The sequence below is a fragment of the Oncorhynchus masou genome, chromosome 31, assembly GCF_036934945.1.
Source record: "Oncorhynchus masou masou isolate Uvic2021 chromosome 31, UVic_Omas_1.1, whole genome shotgun sequence".
In the NCBI taxonomy this organism is placed as follows: Eukaryota; Metazoa; Chordata; class Actinopteri; order Salmoniformes; family Salmonidae; genus Oncorhynchus; species Oncorhynchus masou.
In genome coordinates, this window is record NC_088242.1 from 71516254 (window position 1) to 71543004 (window position 26751).

The 26751-nt window shown below is 43.0% G+C and overlaps 1 protein-coding gene across 3 annotated transcripts in view; it reads right to left on the bottom strand.

The window, feature by feature from the left end:
- Window positions 1–436: 436 nt before the first annotated feature.
- The window catches only part of LOC135524388 (talin-2-like), a 152347-nt gene continuing 126032 nt past the window's right edge, over window positions 437–26751 (bottom strand). For 2 of the 3 annotated variants that reach the window (XM_064951882.1, XM_064951881.1), the window contains 14 exons: window positions 13708–13854; window positions 12411–12577; window positions 11941–12124; window positions 11399–11524; window positions 9967–10083; window positions 9180–9365; window positions 8226–8333; window positions 8003–8108; window positions 6568–6692; window positions 4636–4761; window positions 4478–4540; window positions 4167–4349; window positions 3934–4059; window positions 437–3030 (listed from right to left, as the gene is read on the bottom strand). In XM_064951882.1, the coding sequence (XP_064807954.1) occupies window positions 2902–3030; window positions 3934–4059; window positions 4167–4349; window positions 4478–4540; window positions 4636–4761; window positions 6568–6692; window positions 8003–8108; window positions 8226–8333; window positions 9180–9365; window positions 9967–10083; window positions 11399–11524; window positions 11941–12124; window positions 12411–12577; window positions 13708–13854 (1893 nt within the window). In that variant the 3' untranslated portion in view covers window positions 437–2901. Of the gene's footprint in view, window positions 3031–3933; window positions 4060–4166; window positions 4350–4477; window positions 4541–4635; window positions 4762–6567; window positions 6693–8002; window positions 8109–8225; window positions 8334–9179; window positions 9366–9966; window positions 11525–11940; window positions 12125–12410; window positions 12578–13707; window positions 13855–26751 lie in introns of those variants that run through there. The other variant, XM_064951883.1, reaches the window with a different exon arrangement.

Consider the following 26751-nt stretch of genomic DNA (forward strand, 5'->3'; position numbering starts at 1 on the left):
AATAATATAGAAATGGGCAATTCCTTTCCATAGACTTGAATTCTATTAAAGTGAATTGAAATACCAACCATCATCACCAGCACATCCAAACATCTAAAATAGCAGCCAGTCCTTGCATGGTATCCACAACAGTCTGTTCAGTGAACCAGGGGGAATAAAGCATATACTGTATGACCATATTTGGTCTGGCTGACTGCATTTGCAATGTAATGGCCATCCAGTACTACATCATAGTTCTCAGAACACCCAGTGACCTCAACCGCAGTAATGAAAAGACTAACAGGGACCTCTACTGGAAAGAATGTTGGTGAGCTGATAAAGTCTTTGCTTTGCTATTCAATTCGACTTCCCTTTCAGGCAATTCAGGATTCCTGTTCAAGAATGAATGATACATACAGTACATTAATCAGAATGACCAGCAACAAACTGGGCCATGCTTGTTTCAAACTCTTTATTTTCAGTGAATATAAAAAATACCTTTGTGACCAGATAAATATTATACATAGAGTATCAGTTCATTTTAACTTTTCAAACAAATTCAGTCTGTTAAAGAAAGCACAACACCTACATTTGAATAACAGCTAGTCTTTTTTCCTATTTCAATTAATGCTTATAGACAAATTGCTTAGACAATATACATTATCTCAGGATAGTCATTACATTTATCAATAAAAACTAATTTATAGTGGTTTAACAATTAAACAAGGAAGTTCATTAGTCCTATTTATAAGGATTACTTGTATGTTGAATGAATTTCAAGGCAGAGCAAATTCCCATCTTTAAGAGTTCAATAACTTGCCACATGCTCATGGAATGCAGTGGTGTGTTAATTTTCGTATATAGTCTAAAACCTAAACGACCCATGGATGCACTTTATATACCAGCAGGGTTTACGGCAGGCAGATGGGCTACCAGCCAAGGCAATACATTGTGTTATGGCATAGGACTAGGTGGTAGTTGAAGACCTAGAGAGTTATGGTTAGACTGGACTAGCAGGGTTTCCCAAACACAGTCCTCAGGACCTCAAGGGGTGTACATTTGGGTTTTTACCCTAGGATTACACAGCTGATTCAAAAAAAATCAACTAATCATCAAGCTTTGAAAATTTGAATCAGCTGTGTAGCAGCACCACTTGGGGTCCGAGGACCAAGTTTGGGAAAGGCTGGTAGAGACATGTTCTCATCCAGAAGGATGAGGCTTAGATACAGCCTTGAGCTGTTGGTACAGCAGAATCAATTAAGGCACTAGTACACAATGCAGACCAGAGACTGACAAGGGGTTGAGGTGGTGGAGTGGAAGCAATACTAATGACCTTATACTACACCAATACTGTAATAACATAAATTAACTAGTTTCCTAGTCAGGACTGGACTGTATATAGTTTCATCACGTGTTACATTTGACAAGAGCATTAGTAGTAATCCTGAATGGTTGAACATGGAAGGCATTGCTTGCGCTGCTCAGTGCATAAGGTTATACCAGCCATCTCAGTGCTGTTTAAGAGTAAAAACACCATACACAGCTGCATATACAATTCCAATCAGTGCTGCACTCTCATCAATCTGATATAGTATATTGAGTGTTAATGTATTGCTATGATTATAGCCGAGAGTAACAATAAGAACATGAACACAAGAAGCTCATCTTCCAAATTCAATGGAATCTGTAATAAGTATAAACACCATCAGCTGGAAAGGGCATGGCCAAACGGAGCATAGCTTTGCTGTTGCGTGTGTATGGTGGAACTACCAACTCTGGCTACTGTCAATTAGACTGGAATTAAAACAGAGACAAGAGAGAACAAACATGACAAAGAATGTAAACTGAGCCTCCTCGTGCAGGCAGCAGGCAGCCCAGAAAGAGTGTGAGGGGTGGGGGGAGAGAATACTAGTCTGACAAGCATTACAGATAGGATCGCACATAGACCAAGATTTAGCCCCTTAATGACCCCCTGTATGTGACTGCATTATGCTCCTTAAATATGAGTGACAGCTGAATGTCCAAAGGAAGGAGGCAGTGATCACCTTACTCACACACCATTGATAATTATTACTTGGAGAATTATTACTGTAAAAGGTATTATGATGCTGTAAGATGTACTAGCATCTGCTGTTGGCTTTACTATCCACTCAGACCAGACCCACTGACACTATGATTTTAGTGTGAAGATGAAGTTCTATCACATTAAATACAGTATATAAAATTCAAACATTTACCTATTCAACAGCAAATCCAAAGCTCACATTCATATACTAACATATTACAAATGCTCAATTATAAGCTACACTATTGGTTAGTAGCTTTATTGATGTGTATTAGTTATAATGGTGCATGCAGGCCAATGATGAAATGAAGCATTGGAGTACAGCAATACTTTGACCAACACTTAGAATGCTGTCTGAGGAACTTAAGCTATAGATCCCTATGTCAGCTGTGCCAGTTGGAGTGAGATACCCATTTTTATTTTACATGTTTTAAACTACCTTCAACAGATTTAGAGATGTATCCATGAAAGCTGAAAGTATTAATAATATTTGCCATTATTGGGTCCAATAATGTTCATTTAACTTTGATGTCCTTATTCATGTACCCTACCATAAAATCAGTAAGATAATCCGTCTCAATCTTCAGATTGCAGGTCCTAACCCCGCTAATACAGTACAGCTGTAGCCAGCTGATCCTTATAAGTCATACTGTGAATATCAACCTCTGTGAAACACACACACATCCACACACACATCTGAACACAGGCACTAGTTCCTCTCATAAAACAGGCCTGGCCCAAGTACGTTATACACTCCACCCGTAAGTGAGAGAGAAACAGCCAATCACAGGTGTCAGCTACATCTCTGTGTAACAATAGGTTCCAATCTGATGTCCATCAACTTTCCTCCGGACCAATCATCTCTCATCCTCCCTCAGTTCAGTGGGCAGGAACTTGTACTGCTGCTGTCTGATCTGAGCCAGCTTCTTCCTGGCCTCCTCCAGCTCTCTCTCCTTCCTCAGCATCTCCTCCTGGGCTGCAATGATCTGAGGGAAGGGTTAAATATTAAATACATGCTTTAGTCTGCTCATCTTCAATCTGTCCTGTAACACTCAAACCCAACAGGTAATAAAATTGTCAAACCATTTCCTTGAGCCCCTTTAGTGTACATATGGACTTGATTGAGTTCTACAAAGGAAATATTTTCTTCAGAACATTTGGAATACTGCTCATACTCCATTTCACAGTAGGTTTCTTCAAAGCGGGTTATAGAAAACCTAGAATTAACATAACTGTGGTAACTGGTGGAATGCCTTAAATTTAAGTATGCAGTAAGTATCTATTTATTTTCTTAAGCAAGGAGCTGTTGTGGATTTGGGAGATGGCAGCGGGTGGGTTATGACTAGCCCACTTGAGAGAGACGCGCTTTGGGAAAGTGTCTCTGGAGGGTGCTGGCTAGAAGCCCTTCAGTGTTATACACACCCATGTACGCAAAGACACTCAGGCACACATATATGCACAAATGCACGCACAACGTGATTTCTGGAAGACACTCAATCACCTTCCTCAGTTGAAAACAAAGCTTCCTAGGTAGAAGGGAGCCCTAGGCTAAGAAGTAGACATCCACTCTTCAATTACATATGGCCATGGATGAAAAGTGAGTGGATAACCACAAGAATGTGAAAACTTTTCAAGGGACTTGATGTTCAGGCAGCTGTGGATGCATGCGAAACCACATTTGAATCGCAGCTGTTGTTTTATTCAGTCATACTGTAGTGGCCTACCTCAATTTCAAAACCATTTAGTTAGAGAGGAAACATTTGCATGTGAAGGCAGCAAAGCTGGGAACAGTTGAAAAGGTAGAGGTGGAAAATCCACAAAGTAAAATTGAAGTGACAATTCAATGTGTCACCTACAGGGTATTCAGAATATAAACTCTAAAATCTCACCTGAGCAATGCCACCCACGAACCTGGTCTTGACCACCACACTGTGGTCATCAGCTTTGTCAAAGGCTGCTTTCTGAGCCGCCTTCACCAGGTTGTCTGATGCCCGCTTGACCGCATTCCCAGCAGCCTTAGGGATACAGAACCCATGGTTAATGCCATCATATTGTGTGGAGGCGAAGTCAGGGAAATAGCAGTGGAACCCAGTGGGTTGTGTTGTTTTTAGTAGGGTTATACCTGTAGTCTCCTCATGGCCTCAGAGTCCGGTTGAGCTTTGACCTTGCAGGCCACTAGGAGCTGGGCTGTGGAGGCTGCCACTTGCTTGGCTGAGGAGATGAGCTTCTCCTCACTGGCGTGGCCCTGGACTGAGGCATTGGCTGCCTCACATAGGTTACTGGTCGCTGCCGCCACCATCCTCGCCTACAGGGAATAGCAACCACACATCAGGGTACAGCCTCAGACAGAAACATTGATTCACCATGCACAGTTTCACAATCAAGTTCGGTTTTAATAGTACATGTAAAAAATAAACAATGATGGAAACTCACAGCAGATATGAGACCATGTGACCACTGGCCATCATCCACAGCATTGGCAAGAATGGATCCCACCTGGAGGGCAGAGAGAGAGACATTTCACAGACTTGTGTTTTTTGTTGCTGATGTGACATTCAGACATTTATGATTCTGAAACAGTTGTAACTGACCTTGCCCTGCGCCACCAGCTCTCTCTGAGCTGCAGAAGCAGACTTCACCAGAGCACTAGTGGCTGCAGCTATGGACTTCGCTGCCTCCAGGATCTGCTCCTCAAAGTCCAGCGTCTCATCAGCTTGCTAAAAGCAAAAGCACACATTTAACCATGGAAATGCACTTAGGGCAATATCTTGTGGCAATGAGACAAAACAATAAACTCCATTGGTTGTTTTATGGTGCCATGTTGAGTTACTGGCCAATCACATCCACCAACACATTTCATAATGGGGAATGCTTCCACGGATCTTCAAATACTGTTTGCGGTTGGAAAATCCAAACAAAACACTTTGCAAGATACAGAAGCACCTCTAAAAAGGGAAATAAATAATGTCACTCCTGTCTCAGTAGACTACATCAGTCAGTGACCACAGATCATGCCAGCAGCACCAACACACAAGGCACACGTGGCTGGAGACAGGGCGGGACACTGTAGGAATATGTTTGATATATAGTTGGACTGAATAACAACCTAATATATCAAACATATCAGACAGAGGCCTGCAGAGAAGGTTTCCAGGTCTACAAAATCTCAAGAGAATGGAGGAAGAGTGAAGCATGCTGGGGCGGGAGAGGTCCTTCTACAGGGTGGGAAGGAGGAGAGAAGGGGCACAGAGAGGAATGTATGGAAGGAGGGAGTAGAAGGTGAATAGGAGGGGTTGTAAATAGTCACAGACCCTAACTCGTCATTAGAGGAAACATGGTTCAATCTGATTTAGATGTTTTATTCAATGTTCCTTTCTGAAGTTGTACTATGGGCTTGATATTTTGAGGTCTAAGGTATTCTGCAGTAAACCTCGTAAACCGTAGCTGGTAAGAATGATTGTTTCATGATAGAAACAAAGACCTCAAAATCTCTGCCCTGCCTCTCTGCCTTGTGGAAGAAGATGGCATGCACCATTGTTAACAGCTCACTAGAGGGCAGACAGATACTGACATCCAAAAGAAGCAAACCTCCCTACACCCCCCTCTCATAAACACTGTGCCCTGCTGAAGTCTGGACCTGAGACTGCAGGGCTATCAAAAGGTCTCTTGTGAAAACAGGAGATTCTCCAGCCATGTTTATTACTGCACCAGAGAGCTGGAGAGAGGGATCAGATCTGATCAACCAATGACACAAAACAAGAACACCACAGAGCACTACAGGAGGAGGAGGAAGAGTATCGGGAGGTTCAATGTACACACCATCACACACAAATGTATACAGCTCACACCTTACATACTTACTGTTCAACTTTTGTAATCAAATTTCAGACAATGCAAGTACTCACAGATATAGTTTTGTTACAGTTTAAGATCAGTAAAGTTGGGTTGTGCAAAATCACTCCATGAAATTGGGTGAACACCTTGGGCTGAGAAAGGCCCTTCTTATTTTACTCTAAAAACAACGGAATGCTGTAATTAAACAAAGGAAATGGGTTCAACAAGGAGGATGACCTTTCCTTCAATAGGTTTCAGACAGATCATCAAAACGTGTACTCATTCCAACATAAGCTTCAGGTCCCAGTAATGTAATTGTCTCCTGGCAACACGGCTCTACAGCATCTCTAGAAAAACACCAGATTGCTCCCCAGACAACACCTTCTAATGGCCATAAATACATCAACATTCTGCAAGCTCACAGAACACACAAGTAGGCTGTCTTGAGTCAGCATCGTTTTACAGGTGGGTTACAGTTCACATAATACTTCCATTTCCCCCCCAACAAATCACAATCTCAGCTCTGAGATTGTAACAAATTACTGTACTTTAAAGTCAATGTGAACCTTTGTTATCTTTGGCACAGGTAGCCTTCCTGAGTAGATAGGTGTGTTCTGTGTTGGAGGTCTGGTCTGAGAGGGGTGGAGAGAGGTGTTGGAGGTGGTTGAGAAGTGGACTGGTAGGCCTACCTTGGGCTTGGCTCTGGGTTTCAGCTGCTCCAGTTTCTTGGCTGCGGCTTCGATGGAGGCTGCCGCACCCAGCAGCTCAGTCTCTGCAATGACAGTGGGGTCCTCGGGGTCCACCCATTCTGACCCTAAACCACACCACGAGAGGTCATAACCACATTATACAAATCCTACAACACAGAAATACATTCTCAGTTCAGACAAAGCCAGTTCACTTATGCCCTGTCTATACAAATGCCACCGCACATAACAAAATCCACATCACACCAGTCAATTTACAACACACAAACAACTCCACACATGCAATGATAACGAGCATTACACCTCTGAACATACAAAGCCAACCAGATCTACCTTTCAGGTTTTCCACTCCATGTTCTATCTATAGCGATTCTAATGCCTCAAAGTTAAATAGTAGTTAAATAAATAAGAGTTTAAAGAAATATACTTTCAATGGATTATTGCCACTCTTTATAGGTTTTAAAGTGGCCATAAAACGGGACTATTTGGGAACAGCTTGGAAAAGCAGATGGAATGATGTTGTTGCAGATTATGTTGAACCCTGGGGAAATCTGTTCAGTCACCCTTCCCCCCTTCTCTACCTCCCCTCTGTGCCTGTATGAAAAGTGATCTGCAGGAACCAAACAGCCCAATCTCTCACTTACCCCCATCTGAGGCAGGATAGAGAGCGGGAAAGAAGAGGCATTAGAGGTGAAATGGATAACCCCAGTGGGTCTTTGGCTGTACACTGGGATCCAATTCTCACCCAAACACAATATTCTTATTTTTTATTGAACCTTTATTTTAACAGGGAAGACATATTGAAACCTAGATCTCTTTTACAAACTTGCCCTGTATATAAAACCTAAATATACACATTATACCCGAACTACACCACCATTCAAAAGTTTGGGGTCACTTAGAAATGTCCTTGTTCTTGAAAGAAAAGCACATTTCTTGTCCATCAAAATAAAATCAAAATGATCAGAAATACAGTGTAGACATTGTTAATGTTGTAAATAACTATTACAGCTGGAAACTGCTGATTTGTTAAATGGAATATCTACATAGGCGTACAGAGGCCCATTATCAGCAACAATCACTCCTGTGTCCAATGACATGTTGTGCTAGCTAATACAGGTTTATCATTATAAAAGGCTAATTGATCATTAGAAAACCCAGGAGAGATGGTTGCTGATAATGGGCCTCTGTACGCCTATGTAGATGTTCCATAAAATAAATCTGTCATTTGCAGCTACAATAGGTTTCCAGCCCACACGCACGCACATGCACACAAATGTACATTGTTTGAATAAATAGCCAGAATTGTATGTCGTGTTTCTGCAGAACGCAGTAGTCTGGTCGAACTATGCTCCTCTAGGTGAATGTGTGTGTGCATGTATGCAATTGTGTGTGGCAGCGCTGTGTACGGTCTCACCCTTCATGGCCTCAGCTGTCTGAATTAGCTCTGTCACACATCCCGCAACACACTTGGAGTGAACCGCCAGCTGCTGCCTCTGGTCAGCCGTGGGCTTCTGAAGCACCTGGACACAAACAGAGACACATTCTTCCTCATGGCAACTTATGCCATCAGGCCAAGATAAGAGAGGTTATGAGTCATAAGGTGTTGTCCGTGTGATGCATTGTATTCTCCATCTCACCAGCAGTACTTGCTCCAGCAGGTCGATGTATCCAGTGGTGCACTCTGACCCATAGTGCAGGGCCTTGCTCCTTACCTCCTCACTCACCTCTGGATGACAGGCCGCTTGCTGGAAGAAGAAACAACAACTTAGAAAAGGTGACATTTTCTATGCCAAGTGATATTTTCAGCCTGGTAATATGATCTGCTTATAGATATGCTTTGCCTAGATGATAGGCTCTGCCTAGTCAGTGAGTCAATGTCTAAAATATAGTGTGACCACTAGTCCAGTGATGCCCAACTCCAGTTCTCCAGTACCCCCCAACAGTAAAATGTTTTGTTGTAGCTCCGGACAAGCACACCTGATTCAACATTTCAACTAATCATTCAAGCCGTCAAATGAGTTGAATCATGTGTGGTTGTCCGGTGCTGCCACAGAGGGTACTCGAGAACTGGAGTTGGGAAACACTACATTAGGATATACTACCCAGACCACAGAAGGCTGCTGAAGGCAGGACGGCTCATAAAAATGGTCGGAACGGAGCAAAAAGGAATGGCATCAAACAACTGGAAACCATGTGTTTGATGTATTAAATACCATTCCACTGATTCCGCTCCAGTCATTACAACAAGCCCGTTCTCCCCAATTAAGGTGCCACCAACCTCCTGTGATCCAGACTGTATGTTATTTAGAGCAATATGAGCCAGTTTGTTAAGGTCTCCAAATACTTTTTGATCCTTCTTTCCTGGTCTTTTCACTGATAGAAGTAAAGTATTGTGATGTGCCTGAAGGACATCATGCCTAATGTTCAAGGCTTAGTGACATCGAACCATGAGTGAGTCACACCAGCCATCTGAACTAGGCCCTGCTGTCCTGATCTCACATTTTCCCTGGCAGAGGAGCATAATGGGACTGAATGCTGTGCTGTAGTGTCAGTGTGAAGTCTGATTTGACAGGGTTGGGGTGGATTATCACCTTGCAGGTGGTCAGCATATCAGAGATGGCTTTGCGGCTCAGGTTGGCTGTGGCGATGACGTGCTCCTGCTGGGCAGAGTTGCCCGCTGCCACAGCCTTTGCTGTTGCTGTGGTGATGCCCTTTGTCATGCGGATAAACTCTTCCGGCGTGGTCGACTTCTCGGGGACGTCCTTGGACTGGAACACCTGCGCACACACAGCATGACTAACTGTGACTGCATTGACAGCCACTGAGGATGATCTACTTTGATGCACATGTTTGTGCATTATTACTAAGGGACAGGAGTTTTTCCTGGCGTTATGACCTGACTAGAAAATACTCCTGGCGCTTATTGTTAGTCTTAAACAGTCAACAGTCAGCCCGAGGTGTAAACGACCACTGTTAGAGTAAATACGTAGGGTGGACAAATGTCCTAGTGTTATTGATGCTACTATAATTGTGAGCTAAGTGGGCTGTGTTTGAATTGGATTTGCAACCTAGGTAAAGCCTGTTGTGGTCCTGAGGGTACACTGATAAGGATTAGCAGTAAATCACAAGAAAAACAAGCGGACGAAAATTTCAGGGTCTCTTTCCCCCTGTGTCTGCTACAAAATCCCTGATAAGACCAATGAGAATACTGCAGGGCTTTGGGGAGGAGAGGAGAAGAGGAGCAGCAAAGGTTGAAAATATATCAGAGTTTAAGTCAAGTAAAAAATGTTTTTAACGGTTAGGTACGGCATTCAATATAGAGGCACACCTCCCTGGTTTTAACCAGCCTGGCAAGGGGAGCCTGTCAAGGAGTCTTACTGTCAACTCCTGTTTGATGCACTCAATGGTTGCCTCCAGTGCCCTTGTCCCGCGAGTAGCCTCATCCTCCACAGCCTTGACCGTCTTCAGCAGTGACGTCACATTGGTCACCATCACCTTTCAGGGAGAGAGAGGGACTGTAGAAGTGGGGATGACACTCACAAAACACAGAGCCAGGCCAGCAGGTGGCGCCATCTCCCCCCAGTACCAGAGACCAGACTGGGGTCTCGCAGTAGATAGAACACAAACAGTATGGAAGGACAATACTATACATACTATACAAAAACCTTGAAGCAGAAACACAGACAAACTTGTTTTATAAGCAAGAACCCTACAACAAAACCTCAAACAGACAGTGTACAGCTTGTTTGTGAGGAGCAGATTGTGCCGTGGAACGCTGAACATATTTCTTCAAACCTAACAGAGCACTGAGGGGTTTGAGAGAGGGTCCCATTCGGAGGCCACCATATGTTGGAGGAATGAAAACAAGCTGTGAGCTTGAGCAGGTTACATGGGTGGCCCTAATTAGATTAAAACTAGAGAGGAAAATAAGCCTAATGTAACAGAGTTGCATATGTATGGTTGAATTGTTGGAGGATAAGAGTGATTGAAGGGTGAGAAGGATTAGGGGCGTGTCTTAGAGAGGTAATGCTTTGGTTATGGTTATATGATGCTGGCTATACAGTCAACCTATAAATCCTTTGATCTGGTCCAAGTTATAACCAAGGACAGATATACTTAAAGCCCATACCTGGACTCGAGCTGTAAGGCCTGCGAACTATGAGGTCTCTGCACACTGCGAAATATGCTCCCAAGTCTGTTTAGTGTAATGTTTCCTTGGATATCCTCTATTAAAATTGAGAAAGATTACTGAGGAGTTCATTTTGTGTCTCTGAACTGCTGGCCTATGTGTTGGTGGATATGGAGGGAGAGTGTGAATAGAAAGGACAGGGCAGGTAGGTTTGGCCAGGCTTCAGTACAGCCCCAGTGGCCGTCTCTCCATAGTGTTGGAGATAAGGAGCCTCTACAGTCCTACAGTCACAGTGGTGTGATCACAGATGGCTCAGATTTCACACCCACTGTGACAAGCATGAGTCACACACACACCTGATACCCACCTCAGTGACAGTGGCAAACAAACACGCACGCATCACACACACATACGCATCACACACACACACGCATCACACACACACGCATCACACACGAACAGCGATAAGAAAGTGTCATATTCTGCTGGAAACCGGATCCTACGTAATGATTTGAGAACCTGCTGCTGCGACACACATAAGACAGCATATTGTATTAGATACTGTATCTATAGATAAGCATATCCCTGTACAGGAGCTACATTTGTGCAAAACAAGGGTGGCTGAATACACAAATTCAGTGGGATATTCTCTACATTAAAGATGTGTGTGTCTTACAGTACCTTGGCAGCACTCTTCAGCTGATACATGGATGGGTCATCCGCTGGCTTGCCTGCAGCACACTTGGTGGCACCGATGAGCTCAGCTAGAGCCTTGGCCACATCTCTCACCGCATTTATGAGGACCACCTGACAAGAGGGGGCAGGAGAGAGAGAGAGACATTAATACAGCACAAGTACAGGTTTATCAGGCCTACCTTAGGGCAGGATTTAACCAAGCCTGGCCTTATCACTTCTTCTTGGAACTATGATACTTTTAACAAAGTGAAGGGGAGAGTTACAGCAGGAGGAAATGTATATAAGAGGGCTCGGTTACAGAATGGCTAGACAGAATGACAAAAGAATATCAGAACAGTGCGGGTCTGTCAGGATTACCTTTATATAATACATGGGCATACAGGTTAAATTATGATTGGACTATTTGGTATGTGATATAAATATGTGTAAATATTTATTCAAAAAAATTGTTTAGTGTCTGAAGATTGTTGTAGTGTTACATTTATGTGTTGTCCTTTCAATCCAACAGGGTGTGGTCAGTGTATTACCTGAGTCTCTGGGTCGTCAGAGCCCATGCTGGTGGCCCCCAGTTTGACCACATCAGTGAGCATGGTGATGGTGTTGGCTGAGGACTGGGCGGCCTGGGCCAATCTGTCCTGACTGGATGCTGCCCCAGACACCAGCCGCTTAGTGTCCTCCACCAGAGCCTTGGCTGTCTTCAGGATGCTCTCCCTGAAGAACACCACACAAAATCTTGTCAAATACCCATTGGGAACAATAAAGATTTATTGAAATGAATACTCTATAGTCATACAGAAGCTGCAATTTATGTGAAGAAATATTCATTTTTCTCAAAAGAAAGCCATCTTGTATGAGGTCAAAGTCCATGCATTCTATTCTATTCCTTCACTGACCCATATTTGACCTGTGGTTTCTGTGGACTTAATACGTTTCTCCCAAGGTCATCTCCTCAACTGAACAGTGTTCACTTCACTACTCTGTCCTGGTCTGGTCTCACCTGTGGTCTGCGAACGACTCTTCGTTCTCAGGGTTGAGTGTTCCGGCCGAGGCGAACATGATGGTGGTGTCCAGGTCAGCGATGATGCCAGAAACAGTGCTGGCTGCTGTGATGCAGGCCTGAGTGCCTTTGTTACCTGCCTGCAGTGCAGACAGCACCATGGAAACCTAGACAGACAGACAGACAGACAGACAACACAGGATTAATAACAGCACCTCCAGGTCGGTCTCAAAAACATTCAAACACACAGCATGATCATAAATTAATCCTACCCTCTGACCTTATTATGTTAAGAGAAAACGAAGGAGTTTAGGCATAATATCTGCTATTATCTGTGAATGACAACCACCGCTCAGGATCCACGGCTTACAGTGCACGATCCACCATCACCAATTAACATGTTGGTAGAATCCTCATTTGATTAAAGCTTCCCATTTGCATTCAATTCAAGATGTGAATCAAGGTAATGGGAGGACCGACTGTGAGGCAATCTGAGAGAGCTGGACTGAGCAGGGAGCTGTTAGGGAGCTAGCAGAAGGAGAGAGAGGGGGAACCGTGCATTAGCCTTGAGCCTGCTGCTGTGCTGCACAAACACGTTAAAACAATGAATCCGACGCTGCATCACACACACTCTCCCTCCCAGTCCAGACAGACAGACGTCTGCGGTCCCTCACAAACAAACGAAAAGCCATGGGAGACGCATTCAAATGAGGCATAGCAAGGTTCAGCTCCCCAGTCCTCAAAAGCATTAGGCCACAAATTATTCAAGTCTGATATGAGCCTTGAATCAAATCATGCAGTGGGCAAGGACAAGAAATTCTAATGCCGACTCATTGAGAACCAGATTTATCTTCTACTAGTTCTAGGGTCACAGAAGGGACAAATTGGTCTAATTTCACTATATAAGCACAATCAAGAGAACATAAACTAAAACACTGAACTCATATTAATCTTCACGGCTACTGTAGAGCACAAGTTGTTAACACAACACATAGAAAACATAACTCCAGTTTCATGACACCTACTGTAGGTCTGCTTGATTCACTCCCCCAGTTCTTCCCCCAGGGGAATAAGTGCTTTCAGGCACAGTGGAGAATGCTCCATTATATCAAACCATAATCCTGAGAGCCTATTCTCAGCTATTTCTCTGACACCAGAATGACATTCATACCTTGACTCTTTCTTCAACTGATATATATTTCTTTGCATTCAGTAAATAACATTGCAGACTTTAAAGTTATCACAGTTTATCTCAAGGTTTAAGAATTACACTGTAACAGCCTTCTTTCCAGCCTACCTTCTCAGTGACGCCACGGGCACACTCGATGAGCTCCCTCTTGGAGAAGCTGTCAGTGGGGCTCATCTGCAGGGCCCCAGCCTTCTGAACCAGGTAGATACATCCATGGCCCAGCTCCTGGACCCGCGTCTTAATCTGGAAGCCCACCTGCAAGCACAGCCAGCCAGTCCATCAGTACCACAGAGTCATCTCTGAGAGAGCTGCCACCCACCCACTCACTCGCTCCCGCCAGCCCTCCCTCCCTTCTTCCATCCACAGAGCAGACAATGCCTCTTATCAGGCTGCTGGGTAAACCTGATTCATGGGTGGGTGGTACTTCATTACTAGCATCACTATAGGCCTTTAGGCTTGGAGGGGTACAATGTCACTATGGTAACAAGGATTTCCAGCAGCCAGTTATGTAAAGGGTATTGATAAGTGTGTGTTGTTATTAGGCTACGGTTTCACACATACTGTCGTTAGCGGCCCCCATCTCATAGCAGAGATGATCTTTAAACACAGACTATGTGCGTGCAGCTGAGACAGGGAGCCAGAGGTTTGAGATGTGAAAATATATTCCAGTTTGATTTCACATTATGGAGTACAGACTCAAGGAAGATACATCATATCAAAGAATGCCATCCACCCTGTGACATAGGAGTGCATTTAGAAAGTATTCAGACCTCTTGACATTTTCCACATTTTGTTACGTTACAGCCTTATTCTAAAATGTACTCAATTGTTTTTATTCCCTCAATCTACACACAATACCCCATAATGACGAAGCGAAAACTCGTTTTTTTGCTAATTTATAAAAAAAATTATAAAACAAAAATCACATTTACGTAAGTATTCAGACCCTTTACTCAGTACTTTGTTGAAGCACATTTGGCAACGATTACAGCCTTGAGTCTTTCTCAGTTCTGCCCAAGCTACAAGCTTGGCACACCTGTGTTTAGGGAGTATCTCCCATTCTTTTCTCCAGATCCGTGCAAGCTCTGTCAGGTTGGATGGGGAGCGTTGCTGCACAGCTTTTTTCAGGTCTGTCCAGAGATGTTCGATCGGGTTTAAGTCCGGGCTCTGGCTGGACCACAGAAGGATATTCAGAGACCTGTCCCGAAGCCACTCCTGTGTTGTCTTGGCTGTGTGCTTAGGATTGTTATCCTATTGGAAGGTGAACCTTCGCCCCCAGTCTGAAGTCTTGAGCAGGTTTTCATCAAGGAACTCTTTGTACTTTTTTAAAATCTTTCCCTCGATCCTGACTAGTCTCCCAGTCCGTGCCGCTGAAAAACATCCCCACAGTATGATGCTGCCACCACCTCCAGATGGCCTCCTGAGTGGCGCAAGCAGTCTAAGGCACTGCATCGCAGTGCTAGAGGCGTCACTACAGATCCGGGATCAACCCCGGGCTGTGTTGCAGCCGGCTGTGAACGTGGCTTCCGGGTTAAGCGAGCATTGTGTCAAGAAGCAGTGCGGCTTGGCTGGATCGTGTTTCAGAGGATGCATGGCTCTCGACCTTCACCTCTCCCAAGGTCGTACAGGAGTTGCAGCGGTGGGACATGACTAACTACCAATTGGATATCACAAAATTGTGGCGAAAAGCGTTATAAAGTACCAAAAAAAAAACTTTTTCCTCCAGACGTAATGCTTGGCATTGAGGCCCAAGGGTTCAATCATAGTTTCATCAGAGGTGGCTTTTGGAAAACTCCAAGCGGGTTGTCATGTGCCTTTTACTGAGGAGTGGCTTCTGTCTGCCACTCTACCATAAAAGGCCTGATTGGTGGAGTGCTGCAGAGATGGTTGTCCTTCTGGAAGGTTCTGTCAGAGTGGCCATCGGGTTCTTGGTCACCTCCCTGACCAAAGACCTTCTCCCCCGATTGCTCAGTTTGGCTGGGCGGCCAGCTCTAGGAAGTCTTGGTGGTTCCAAACTTCTTCCCTTTAAGAATGATGGAGGCCACTGTGTTCTTGGGGACCTTAAATGCTGCAGATATTTTTTGTAACCCTTCCGCAGACACAATCCTGTTTCGGAGCTCTACGGACAATTCCTTTAACCTCAAGGCTTGTTTTTTTCTCTGACATGCACTGTCAACTGTGGGACCTTATATAAACAGGTGTGTGTCTTCTCAAATCATGTCCAATCAATTGAATTTACCACAGGTGGACTCCAATCAAGATGTAGAATCATCTCAAGGATGAAGAATGGAAACAGGATGCACATGAGCGCAATTTCAAGTCGCATAGCAAAGGGTCTGAATACTTATGTAAACAAGGCATTTCTGTTTTCAATTTTAATACATTTGCACACATTTCGAAAAACCCGGTTTCACTTCGTCATTATCATTTACATTTAAGTCATTTAGCAGACGCTCTTATCCAGAGCGACTTACAAATTGGAGTATTATGGGGTATTGTGTGCAGATTGATGTGGAAAACAATTTATTTAATCCATTTTAGAATAAGGCTGTATCTGTAGTATATGTGTACATACAGTGCCTTCAGAAAGTATTCACACCCCTCGACTTTTTCCACACTAAATATCAATTTTGTGTCACTGGTCTACACACAATACACCATAATGTCAAAGTGGAATTGTGGAATTGTGTTTGTAGACATTTTTTTTTAAATTTATAAAAAATGAAAAGCTGAAATATTTTGAGCCATTAAGTATTCAGCCTCTTTGTTATGGCAAGCCTAAATTTCAGGAGTAAAGTCACATAAGTTCCATGGACTCTGTGTGCAATAATACGGTTTAACATGATTTTTGAATAACTACTTCATCTCCGTACCCCACACATACAATTATCTGTAAGGTCCTTCAGTCGAGCAGGTCATTTCAAACACAGATTCAACCACAAAGACCAGGGAGGTTTTCCAATGCATCGCAAAGAAGGGCACCTATTGGTAGATGGATAAAAAAAAGCAGACATTGAATATCCCTTTGAACATGGTGAAGTTATTAATCACACTTTGGATGGTGTATCAATAGACTCAATCACTACAAAGATACAGTTGTCCTTCCTAACCCTGTTGCCAGAGAGGAAGGAAACCGCTCAGGGATTTCACAACAAGGCCAACGGTGACTTTAAAACAGTTAACTTCTTCGATATAGGGGGCGCTCTTTTAATTTTTGGATAAAAAAAACGTTCCCCTTTTAAACAAGATATTTTGTCACGAAAAGATGCTCGACTATGCATATAATTGACAGCTTTGGAAAGAAAACACTGACGTTTCCAAAACTGCAAAGATATTGTCTGTGAGTGCCCCAGAACTAATGCTACAGGCGAAACCAAGATGAAATTTCATACAGGAAATGCCCCAGATTTTGAATGCTCTGTGTTCCAATGTCTCCTTATATGGCTGTGAATGCGCAAGGAATGAGCCTACACTTTCTGTCGTTTCCCCAAGGTGTCTGCAGCATTGTGACGTATTTGTAGGCATATCATTGGAAGATTGACCATAAGAGACTACATTTACCAGGTGTCCGCTTGGTGTCCTCCGTCGAAATTATTTTCGCAATCTCCAGCTGCGTCCACTTTTCCATTCGGTTCAGAGGAGAAAGGCAACTGCCACAAATTATTTATCATCGAATAGATATGTGAAAAACACCTTGAGGATTGATTCTAAACAACATTTGCCATGTTTCTGTCGATATTATGGAGTTAATTTGGAAAAAAGTTTGGCGTTGTAATGACTGAATTTGTTTTTTTTTCTTAGCCAAACGTGATGAACAAAACGGAGCGATTTCTCCTACACAAATAATATTTTTGGAAAATCTGAACATTTGCTATCTAACTGAGAGTCTCCTCATTGAAAACATCCGAAGTTCTTCAAAGGTAAATGATTTTATTTGAATGCTCTTCTTGTTTTTGTGAAAATGTTGCCTGCTGGATGCTAGGCTTAATGCTATGCTAGCCATCAATACCTCTTACTCAAATGCTTGTGTAGCGATGGTTGAAAAGCATATTTTGAAAATCTGAGACGACAGTGTTGTTAACAAAAGGCTAAGCTTGTGAGTGAATATATTTCTTTAATTTCATTTGCGATTTTCATGAATAGTTAACGTTGCATTATGCTAATGAGCTTGAGGCTATGATTACGCTCCCGGATACGTGATTGCTCGACGCTAGAGGTTAAAGAGTTTAATGATTGTGAGAGAAAACTGAGGATGGATCAACAACCTTGTAGTTACTCCACAATACTAACCTAAATGACAGATTGAAAAGGACGAAGCCTGTACAGAATAAAAATATTCCAAAACATGCATCCTGTTCGCAATAAGCCACTAAAGTAACACTGCAAAAAATGTGGCAAAGAAATGTACTTTATCACCTGAATACAAAGCAATGCGTTTGGGGTACATCAAATCAAATTAAATGTATTTATATAGCCCTTCGTACATCAGCTGATATCTCAAAGTGCTGTACAGAAACCCAGCCTAAACCCCAAACAGCAAGCAATGCAGGTGTAGAAGCACGGTGGCTAGGAAAAACTCCCTAGAAAGGCCAAAACCTAGGAAGAAACCTAGAGAGGAACCAGGCTATGTGGGGTGGCCAGTTCTCTTCTGGCTGTGCCGGGTGGAGATTATAACAGAACATGGCCAAGATGTTCAAATGTTCATAAATGACCAGCATGGCCCAATAATAATAAGGCAGAACAGTTGAAACTGGAGCAGCAGCACGGCCAGGTGGACTGGGGACAGCAATATCCAACAGAACAGGGCATATCCAACAGAACACATCACTGAGTACCACTCTTCATATTACTTTCTAGCATGGTGGTGGCTGCATTATGATATGGGTATGCTTGTAATTGGCAAGGCCTCAGGAGTTTTATAGGATCAAAATAAACAGAAAAGAGCTAAGCACAGGTAAAATCCTAGAGGAAAACCTGGTTCAGTCTGCTTTCCAACAGACACTGGTAGACAAATTTACCCTTCAGCAAAACAATGACCTAAAACACAAAGCAAATATACACTGGAGATGATTACCAAAACGACATTGAATGGCTTAGTTACAGTTTTGACTTACATCAGGTTGAAAATCTGTGGCAAGACTTCAAAATGGCTGTCTAGCAAAGTACAACAACCAACTTGACAGAGCGAGAATGAAAAAGACATCATTTTATTATTGTTTCAATTTTGTAATCACATAATATGGCTATCCTTTTGATAGATATAGCGAAATTAGGTGCTGCTGAAAAGCAAACTCCACGGACAGTGCAGGGATGCTGATCCACACCACAGAGCTGCCTAAAACATAAACACTAGACTTACTTAAAGGATTTAGAGAGTCAAAATAGAAAGGGAGTGGAGGATCTCACAGAAAGGGAAAAAATACAGGGGCCAAGAAAATGGCGGGTCAGACAGTCAAAACACAGAGAGACTGAGAGCAGGAACGACTTGGGTCAAATGTTTAAGGTAGCCTTCTACAAGCTTCCCACAATAAGTTGGGTGAATTTTGGCCCATTCCTCCTGACAGACCAAGTGTAACTGAGTCAGGTTTGTTGGACTCCTTGCTCGCACACACTTTTTCAGTTTTGTCCACACATTTTCTATAGGATTGAGGTCAGGGCTTTGTGATGGCCACTCCAATACCTTGACATTGTTGCCCTTAAGCCATTTTGTCACAACTTTAGAAATATACTTGGAGTCATTGTCCATTTGGAAGACCCATTTGCGACCAAGCTTTAACTTCCTGAATGATTTACATTTAACATTTACATTTAAGTCATTTAGCAGACGCTCTTATCCAGAGCGACTTACAAATTGTCTCGAGATGTTGCTTCAATATATCCACATACAGTGCCTTGTGAAAGTATTCGGCCCCCTTGAACTTTGCGACCTTTTGCCACATTTCAGGCTTCAAACATAAAGATATAAAACTGTATTTTTTTGTGAAGAATCAACAACAAGTGGGACACAATCATGAAGTGGAACGACATTTATTGGATACTTCAAACTGTTTTAACAAATCAAAAACTGAAGAATTGGGCATGCAAAATTATTCAGCCCCTTTACTTTCAGTGCAGCAAACTCTCTCCAGAAGTTCAGTGAGGATCTCTGAATGATCCAATGTTGACCTAAATGACTAATGATGATAAATACAATCCACCTGTGTGTAATCAAGTCTCTGTATAAATGAACCTGCACTGTGATAGTCTCAGAGGTCCGTTAAAAGTGAAGAGAGCATCATGAAGAACAAGGAACACACCAGGCAGGTCCGAGATACTGCTGTGAAGAAGTTTAAAGCCGGATTTGGATACAAAAAGATTTCCCAAGCTTTAAACATCCCAAGGAGCACTGTGCAAGCGAAAATATTGAAATGGAAGGAGTATCAGACCACTGCAAATCTACCAAGACCTGGCCGTCCCTCTAAACTTTCAGCTCATACGAGGAGAAGACTGATCAGAGATGCAGCCAAGAGGCCCATGATCACTCTGGATGAACTGCAGAGATCTACAGCTGAGGTGGGAGACTCTGTTCATAGGACAACAATCAGTCGTATATTGCACAAATCTGGCCTTTATGGAAGAGTGGCAAGAAGAAAGCCATTTCTTAAAGATATCCATAAAAAGTGTTGTTTAAAGTTTGCCACAAGCCACCTGGGAGACACACCAAACATGTGGAAGAAGGTGCTCTGGTCAGATGAAACCAAAATTGAACTTTTTGGCAACAATGCAAAATGTTATGTTTGGCGTAAAAAACAACACAGCTCATCACCCATCCCCACTGTCAAACATGGTGGTGGCAGCCTCATGGTTTGGGCCTGATTTTCTTCAGCAGGGACAGGGAAGATGGTTAAAATTGATGGGAAGATGGATGGAGCCAAATACAGGACCATTCTGGAAGAAAACCTGATGGAGTCTGCAAAAGACCTGAGACTGGGACGGAGATTTGTCTTCCAACAAGACAATGATCCAAATCATAAAGCAAAATCTACAATGGAATGGTTCAAAAATAAACATATCCAGGTGTTAGAATGGCCAAGTCAAAGTCCAGACCTGAATCCAATCGAGAATCTGTGGAAAGAACTGAAAACTGCTGTTCACAAATGCTCTCCATCGAACCTCACTGAGCTCGAGCTGTTTTGCAAGGAGGAATGGGGAAAAAATTCAGTCTCTCGATGTGCAAAACTGATAGAGACATACCCCAAGGGTTGTTCGACTTACAGCTGTAATCGCAGCAAAAGGTGGCGCTACAAAGTATTAACTTACCTTGTGGATTTACCTTTTTGGGGGCTGAATAATTTTGCACGCCCAATTTTTCAGTTTTTGATTTGTTAAAAAAGTTTGAAATATCCAATAAATGTCATTCCACTTCATGATTGTGTCCCACTTGTTGTTGATTCTTCACAAAAAAATACAGAGTTTTTTATCTTTATGTTTGAAGCCTGTTTGGTCAAATGTTCCTCCTTGGCAAAAGGTCACAAAGTTCAGAAAAAGGGGGCTGCTGTTTCCCCGAATACTTTCGCAAGGCACTGTAATTGTCCTGCCTCATGCTTTACCACCAGGCCTTGGATGAGGATCTGATACCATCTATTTTGTGAAGTGCACCAGTCCCTCCTGCAGCAAAGCACCCCCACAACATGATGCTGCTACCCCCGTGCTTCACGGTTGGGAGGTTGTTCTTCAGCTTGCAAGACTCCCCCCCATTTCCTCCAAACACAACGATGGTCATTATGGCCAAACAACTCTATTTTTGTTTCATCAGACCAGAGGAATTGATGAACTTTCATTTGGCATTTGGCTCCAAAATTACGCAGTGGGGTCTTTGTCCCCATGTGCAGTTGCAAACCGTAGTCTGGCTTTTCTATGGCAGTTTTGGAGCAGTTGGTTGGACTGTTTCTTCCTTGCTGAGTGGCCTTTCAGGTTATGTTGATATAGGACTCGTTTTACTGTGGATAAAGATAATTTTGTATCTGTTTCCTCCAGCATCTTCACAAGGTCCTTTGCTGTTATTCTGTGATTGATTTGCACTTTTCGCACCAAAGTACGTTCATCTCTAGGAGACAGAATGCATCTCCTTCCAGAGCAGTATGATGGCAGCGTGGTCCCATGGTGTTTATACCTGAGTACTATTGTTTGTACAGATGAATGTGGTACCTTCAGGCATTTGGAAATTGCTCCCAGAGATGAATCAGACTTGTGGAGGTCTACAAGGTCTTGGCTAATTTGTTTTGATTTTCCCATGATGTCAAGCAAAGAGGCACTGAGTTTGAAGGTAGACCTTGAAATACATCCACAGGTACACCTCCAATTTACTCAAATTATTTTAATTAGCCTATCAGAAGCTTCTAAAGCCTTGCCATTATTTTCTGGAATTTTCCAAGCCGTTTAAAGGCACAGTCAACTTAGTGTATGTAAACTTCACACCCACTGGAATTGTGATACAGTGAAATAATCTGTCTGTAAACAATTGTTGGAAACATGACTTGTGTCATGCACAAAGGAGATGTCCTAACCGACTTGCCAAAACTATAGTGTGTTAACAAGAAATTTGTGGAGTGGTAGAAAAATTAGTTTTAATGAATCCAACCTAAGTTTATGTAAACTTCCGACATCAACTGTATATACAGGGGGCACCAAAACCGAGTCAGTGTGCAGGGGTACAGGCTAGTTGAGGTCATCTGTACATGTAGGTGGGTGCAAGTGACTATGCATGGGTTACAAACAAACAGTGAGTAGCAGCAGTGTACAAGAAGGCGGGGGGGGGGTCAATGTAAATTGTCCAGTGGTGAGTTCTATGAATTGTTCAGCAGTCTAATGGAATGGGGTAGAAGCTGTTGAGGAGCCTTTTGGTCCTAGACTGCTACCGCTTGCTGTGCAGTAGCAGAGACAACAGTCTATAACTTGGGTGGTTGGAGTCTCTGACAATTGTATGGGCTTTCCTCAGACACCGCCTATTATATAGGTCCTGGTTGGCAGGAAGCTTGGCCCCAGTGATGTACTGGGCCATTCGCACTACCCTCTGTAGCGCCTTACAGTCAGATGCCGAGCAGTTGCCATACCAGGCGGTGATGCAACCGGTCAGGCTGCTCACGATGGTGCAGCTGTAGAACATTTTGAGGATCTGGGGGCCCATGCCAAATATTTTCAGTCTCCTGAGGGGGAAAAGCTTTTGTCGTGCCCAATTCACGACTATCTTGGTATGTTTGGACCATGATAGTTAGTTGGTGATGTGGACACCAAGGAACTTGAAACTCTCGACCCACTCCACTACAGCCCCGTTGATGTTAATGGGGGCCTGTAAGGCCCACCTTTTCCTGTAGTCCACGATCAGCTCCTTTGTCTTGCTCACATTGAGGGAGAGGTTGTTGTCCTGGCACCACACTGCCAGTTCTCTGACCTCCTCCCTATAGGCAGTCTCATCGTTGTCGGTATCAGGCCTAACACTGTTGTGTCGTCAGCAAACTTAAAACCTGTTAAGGCTCGGGACAATACTGCCCCCTTTGGATGAATTGCGTGCCCATAGTAAACTGAAAATAAATCTGTCCAAAATTGCTAATATATGCACATAATAATAATTATTGAATAGAAAACACTCTAAAGCTTCTAAAACAGTTTGAATTATGTCTGTAAGTATAGCAGAACTCACAGGGCAGCCAATCTCCCAAACTAGTTTTGGAATCCAGAAAGTTGGGGCAACTTTGACGTCATCGCCCCCACCTTTCCCAACCAGCTATGGATCTGGGAACAGTTTCTATGTCTTCCGGGAGATGACCTCTATCAGTAGAGCGTTTAATTGTGCAAATCCCGCGAGCTTTGACCCTTTGACAGGCAAAATAGATTGTCCGGTTGAATTGAGAATTGTTTTGTACGTTAATAACATCCTAAAGCTTTATTCTGCACTTAGTTTGACCAGTTTAGTCGACATATAATATGCAATTTTGAAGTTTTGATGCGCAACTGTTCGGGACCAGGAGTCATTTTGGATGCATTTCAGCTAGAACTTGTAGTATATGCTAATACAAAGACACACGACTTGAAACTGACTCCTTCCACTACATTCTGATCGAAGACCATCAAAGGTGAGGGAATATTTATGTTGTAATTTTGTGTTTCTGTTGACTCCAACATAGCGGAGAAATATTGCTTATGTCTGAGCACCATCTCAGATTATTGAATAGTGAACGATTTCTGTAACGTTAAAAATAAATGTGACAAAGCGATTGTATTAAGAAGCAGTGTATCTTTCTAACTATATGTAGAACATGTATATTTAGTCAAAGTTTATGATGTGTATTGCTGTTATCTGGCGGAGCTATCTATAATTTCTCCGGACATTTTTTAGCATTTTCTGAACATGGCGTCAATGTAAATGGAGATTTATGGATATAAATTGCATATTATTGAAAAAAAACAAATGCACTGTGTAACATGTCCTATTACTGTCATCTGATGAAGATTTTCAAAAGGTTAGTGAATTATTTTAATTTTAATCCTGCGTTTGTGATTGTATCTTTTGTTCGACAAAATGGCTACATATCGTCTGTGTCTTTGTGGTGGTTTGACATGCATATGTGCTATGTTTTCGCAGTAAAACATTTTAGAAATCTGACTCGCTAGTTAGATGAACAAGGTGTTTATCTTTCATTTGAGCTATTGGACTTGTTAATGTGTGGAGGTTAAATATTTCTAAGAATATTGTTGCATTCTGTTCGCCACTGTTTGAGTTGAGCGGGGGGGGGTGGTGCCCTTGTGGAAAGTGTAGCATGAACACATTAATGATTTTGTTGGAGTTGTGTTTGGCCACGCAGTCGTGGGTGAACAGGGAATACAGGAGGGGTCTAAGTACACACCTGAGGGGCCCCAGTGTTGCGTGGCAGACGTGTTGTTGCATACTTTTACCACCTGGGGTCGGCCCGTCAGGAAGTCCAGGATCCAGTTGCAGGGGGATGTGTTTAGTCCCAGAGTCCTTAGCATAATGATGAGCTTTGTGGGCACTAGGGTGTTGAACGCTGAGCTGTTGTCGATGAACAACAGTCTCACATAGGTGGGAAAGGGCACGGTGGAGGGGGATTGAGATTGCGTCATCTGTGGATCTGTTGGGGAGGTATGCGAATTGGAGTGGGTCTAGGGTGTCCGGGAGGATGCTGTTGATGTGAGCTATGACCAGCCTTTCAAAGCACTCCATGGCTACCGACGTGAGTGCCACGGGGAGGTAATAATTTAGGCAGGTTACCTTCGCTTCCTTGGGCACAGGGACTATGGTGGTTTGCTTGAAACATGGAGGTATTACAGACTCGGTCAGGGAGAGGTTGAAAATGTCAGTGAAGACAGTTGGTCTGTGCATGCTTCGAGTACACGTCCTGGTAAGCCATCTGGCCTAGCAGCTTTGTGAATGTTGACCTGTTTAAAGGTTTTGTTCACATTGGCTACCGACAGCGTTATCACACAGTCATCCAGAGCAGCTGGTGCTCTTGTGCATGCTTCAGTGTTGCTTGCCTCGAAGCGAGCATAAAAAGCATTGTAGCTCACCTGGTAGGCTTGCGTCACTGGGCAGCTCGCATCTGGGTTTCCCTTCGTAGTCCATAATAGTTTTTAAGCCCTGCCACATCCGATGAGCATCAGAGCCGGTGTATTAGGATTCAATCTTAATACTGTATTGACACTTTGCTTGTTCGATGGTTCGTCTCAGGGCATAGCGGGATTTCTTATAAGTGTCCGGATTAGTTTCCCGCTCCCTGAAAGTGGCAGCTCTAGCCTTTAGCTCGATGTGGATGTTGCCTGTAATCCATGGCTTCTGGTTGGGATACGTACGTACAGTCACTGTGGGGATGACGTCATCAATGCACTTATTAATGAATGCGATGACTGAGGTGGTGTATTCCTCAATGTCATTGGATGAATCCCGGGACATATTCCAGTATGTGCTAGCAAAACAGTCCTGTAGAGTAGCAGCTGCGTCATCTGACCACTTCCGTATTGAGCGAATCACTGGTATATTCTGCTTTAGTTTTTGCTTTTAAGCAGGAATCAGGACAATTTAATTGTGGTCAGATTTGTCAAATGTAGGGTGGGGGAGAGCTTTGTATGCATCTCTGTGTGTGGAGAAAAGGTGGTCTAGGAATTTTTACCCCTGGTTGCACATGTGACATGCAGGTAAAAATGAGGTAAAACTGATTTACCTTCTTGAGTGTAGGGGGCAGTATTTTCGGTTTTGGCTAAAAAAACGTACCCATTTGAAATGACATATTTCTCAGGACCAGAAACTAGAATATGCATATAATTGTCAGATTAGGATACAAAAAACACTCTAAAGTTTCCAAAACTGTCAAAATATTGTCTGTGAGTATAACAGAACTGATATTGCAGGCGAAAACCTGAGGAAAATCCAAAAAGGAAGTGCTGTTTTTCCTGAAAGCTCTCTGTTCCATTGAATGCCTTGCCTCCATTTAAAGGGATATCAACCAGGTTCCTTTTCCTATGGCTTCCTCAAGCTGTGCACAGTCTTTAGACATAGTTTCAGGCGTTTATTTTGAAAAATGAGCGAGAAAGAACCCGTTGCGTCAGTGGATGGCTGGGTGCCAGCAGAGTTTTTCATGCGCAACAGCCATTTTCTCTCTCTCTCCTATGGAAGAAGCTACATTCCGGTTGACATATTATCGATTATATATTGTAAAAACAACCTGAGGTTTGATTATAAAAAACATTTGATATCTTTCTAGGCACTTTACGGATACCATTTGGAATTTTCGTCTGCGATGTCGTGACCGCTCGAGCCTGTGGATTTCTAAACATAACGCGCCAAACAAATGGAGGTATTTTGGATATAAAAATAATCTTTATGGAACAATAGGAACATTTATTGTATAACTAGATGTCTCGTGAGTGCAAACATTCTAAGATCTTCAAATTTTAAGCAAATCAATTTATTGCTTTTCTGACTTTCGTGACCAATCTACTTGGCTGCTAACTGTTTGTAATATTTTGTCTACTGAGAAAGATGTGCTTACATAAATGCCTGGATAGCTTTTGCTGAAAAGCTTTATCGAAATCTGACACGCCAGGTGGATTAACAACAAGCTAAGCTGTGTTTTGCTATATTGCACTTGTGATTTCATGAAC